Source organism: Phytophthora parasitica, assembly GCF_000247585.1.
Source record: "Phytophthora parasitica INRA-310 unplaced genomic scaffold supercont2.3, whole genome shotgun sequence".
Taxonomy (NCBI): domain Eukaryota; phylum Oomycota; class Peronosporomycetes; order Peronosporales; family Peronosporaceae; genus Phytophthora; species Phytophthora nicotianae.
Genome location: NW_008648989.1, coordinates 2,293,106 through 2,294,347, shown reverse-complemented (window position 1 = coordinate 2,294,347; position 1,242 = coordinate 2,293,106). Strand labels below are relative to the sequence as shown.

The 1,242-nt window shown below is 56.7% G+C and overlaps 1 protein-coding gene across 1 annotated transcript in view; it reads left to right on the top strand.

Annotated features, from left to right (window-relative positions):
- Positions 1–459: 459 nt before the first annotated feature.
- PPTG_01882 (hypothetical protein) overlaps positions 460–1,242 on the top strand; it is a gene marked incomplete at both ends in the record, with an annotated part of 908 nt that continues 125 nt past the window's right edge. The window contains 2 exons of the mRNA XM_008895276.1: positions 460–469; positions 529–1,242. Of these exons, the coding sequence (XP_008893524.1) occupies positions 460–469; positions 529–1,242 (724 nt within the window). The remainder of the gene's footprint in view (positions 470–528) is intronic.

Sequence of the window (1,242 nt, the reverse complement as noted above, 5' to 3'; positions counted from 1 at the left end):
GCAAATTCCACTCTGTTATTCCCTTAAGTCCTAGCGGTCCAATACTTTCCGCCCATCCCATGGATGTTCTTTATATCCCCTCTGTAGCCTGGTCGCGTGATACTTACCATGGGTACAAATCAGATGATGTGTCATCAGTGGATCAAGTCCTTGGCGGTATATCGTGTATCCAAATGATTGCATCATATGGATCCACTCTGATGATTACGTAATCATCGCGGACGATGACGTAATCAATGATGCACCGTCGTCGACCACGAGTCTCAGGGCTAACTTCCCATCAATCAGTCCCTTGCCCCCAGAAGCCAACTGTCACTTCACCACAATCGTCCCCTGAGTGGGAGTCCACAGCACCAACTGTCGGGCTTCACTCATTGATCTCCGCCTCGGGTATCACCTCTCGTCTGCGCCTTCGCTCACCTTCACGCCCGTCTTCGGTGTCTGTGCGTTCACGCCGTCATGTCTTCCGGTACGTCTGCTTCCATGCGTCATCGGTCCCTTCTTCTTCGCTAACTCTCTCCTCTGCAGACAACAACGCTTTTGTCGACCTCACGTCCTCGCCCTGCTCGTCTCCTCGTTCTGCTGCGCGCGGCGCCCCTGCCACCGTGTCGACTGTCGAACTGGCCGATCCCTCGCTGGACCTTGCCGGCGTGCGGGCCTCGCTGAGTGCACTGCAGCAGTCTATTGATCAGGTCGAGGCACTGCGCGAACTTCGCTCGGATCATGAGATGCTGCGTCGCGAGTTCCTGGCTACAAGACGTCGCGCGGAGGATCTGGATCTTCAGCTCACCGACGCGGCCAATGCTGCGTCGCCGTATGCGTTCTTCTGTCAGCACAAATACGACGTGGTTCACCACATGTTGGAATCCACCCGGTCGGAGCTCGCTGAGTGCCTGAATGCATTGCAGGAGTGTCTCGATAACTCTTGTGAGCTCGAGGCTTGCCACCTTCGGTACCGTGACTTGAAGATCCGCTACAACGAGGCCGTGTCCGAGTTCCAAGACCGGATTTGCACGCTCGAGGCACAGCTGGCGGCCGCCTCTTCGTTTGGCGTGATCGTCCCGCCCGATACGGCTCGTCGCATAGCGGATTTGGAGTCCCAGCTTGCGCGGTCACAATCTGACTTACAAGTCGCGCGCAATCGTCACTCTGCCCTCGCTTCGAAGCTTCGCGAATCAGCTACGTCCCACAAGGCTGCTCAAGCCGATGTAGCTCGTCTCGAAGCCGCGATCAAGCGCAAGA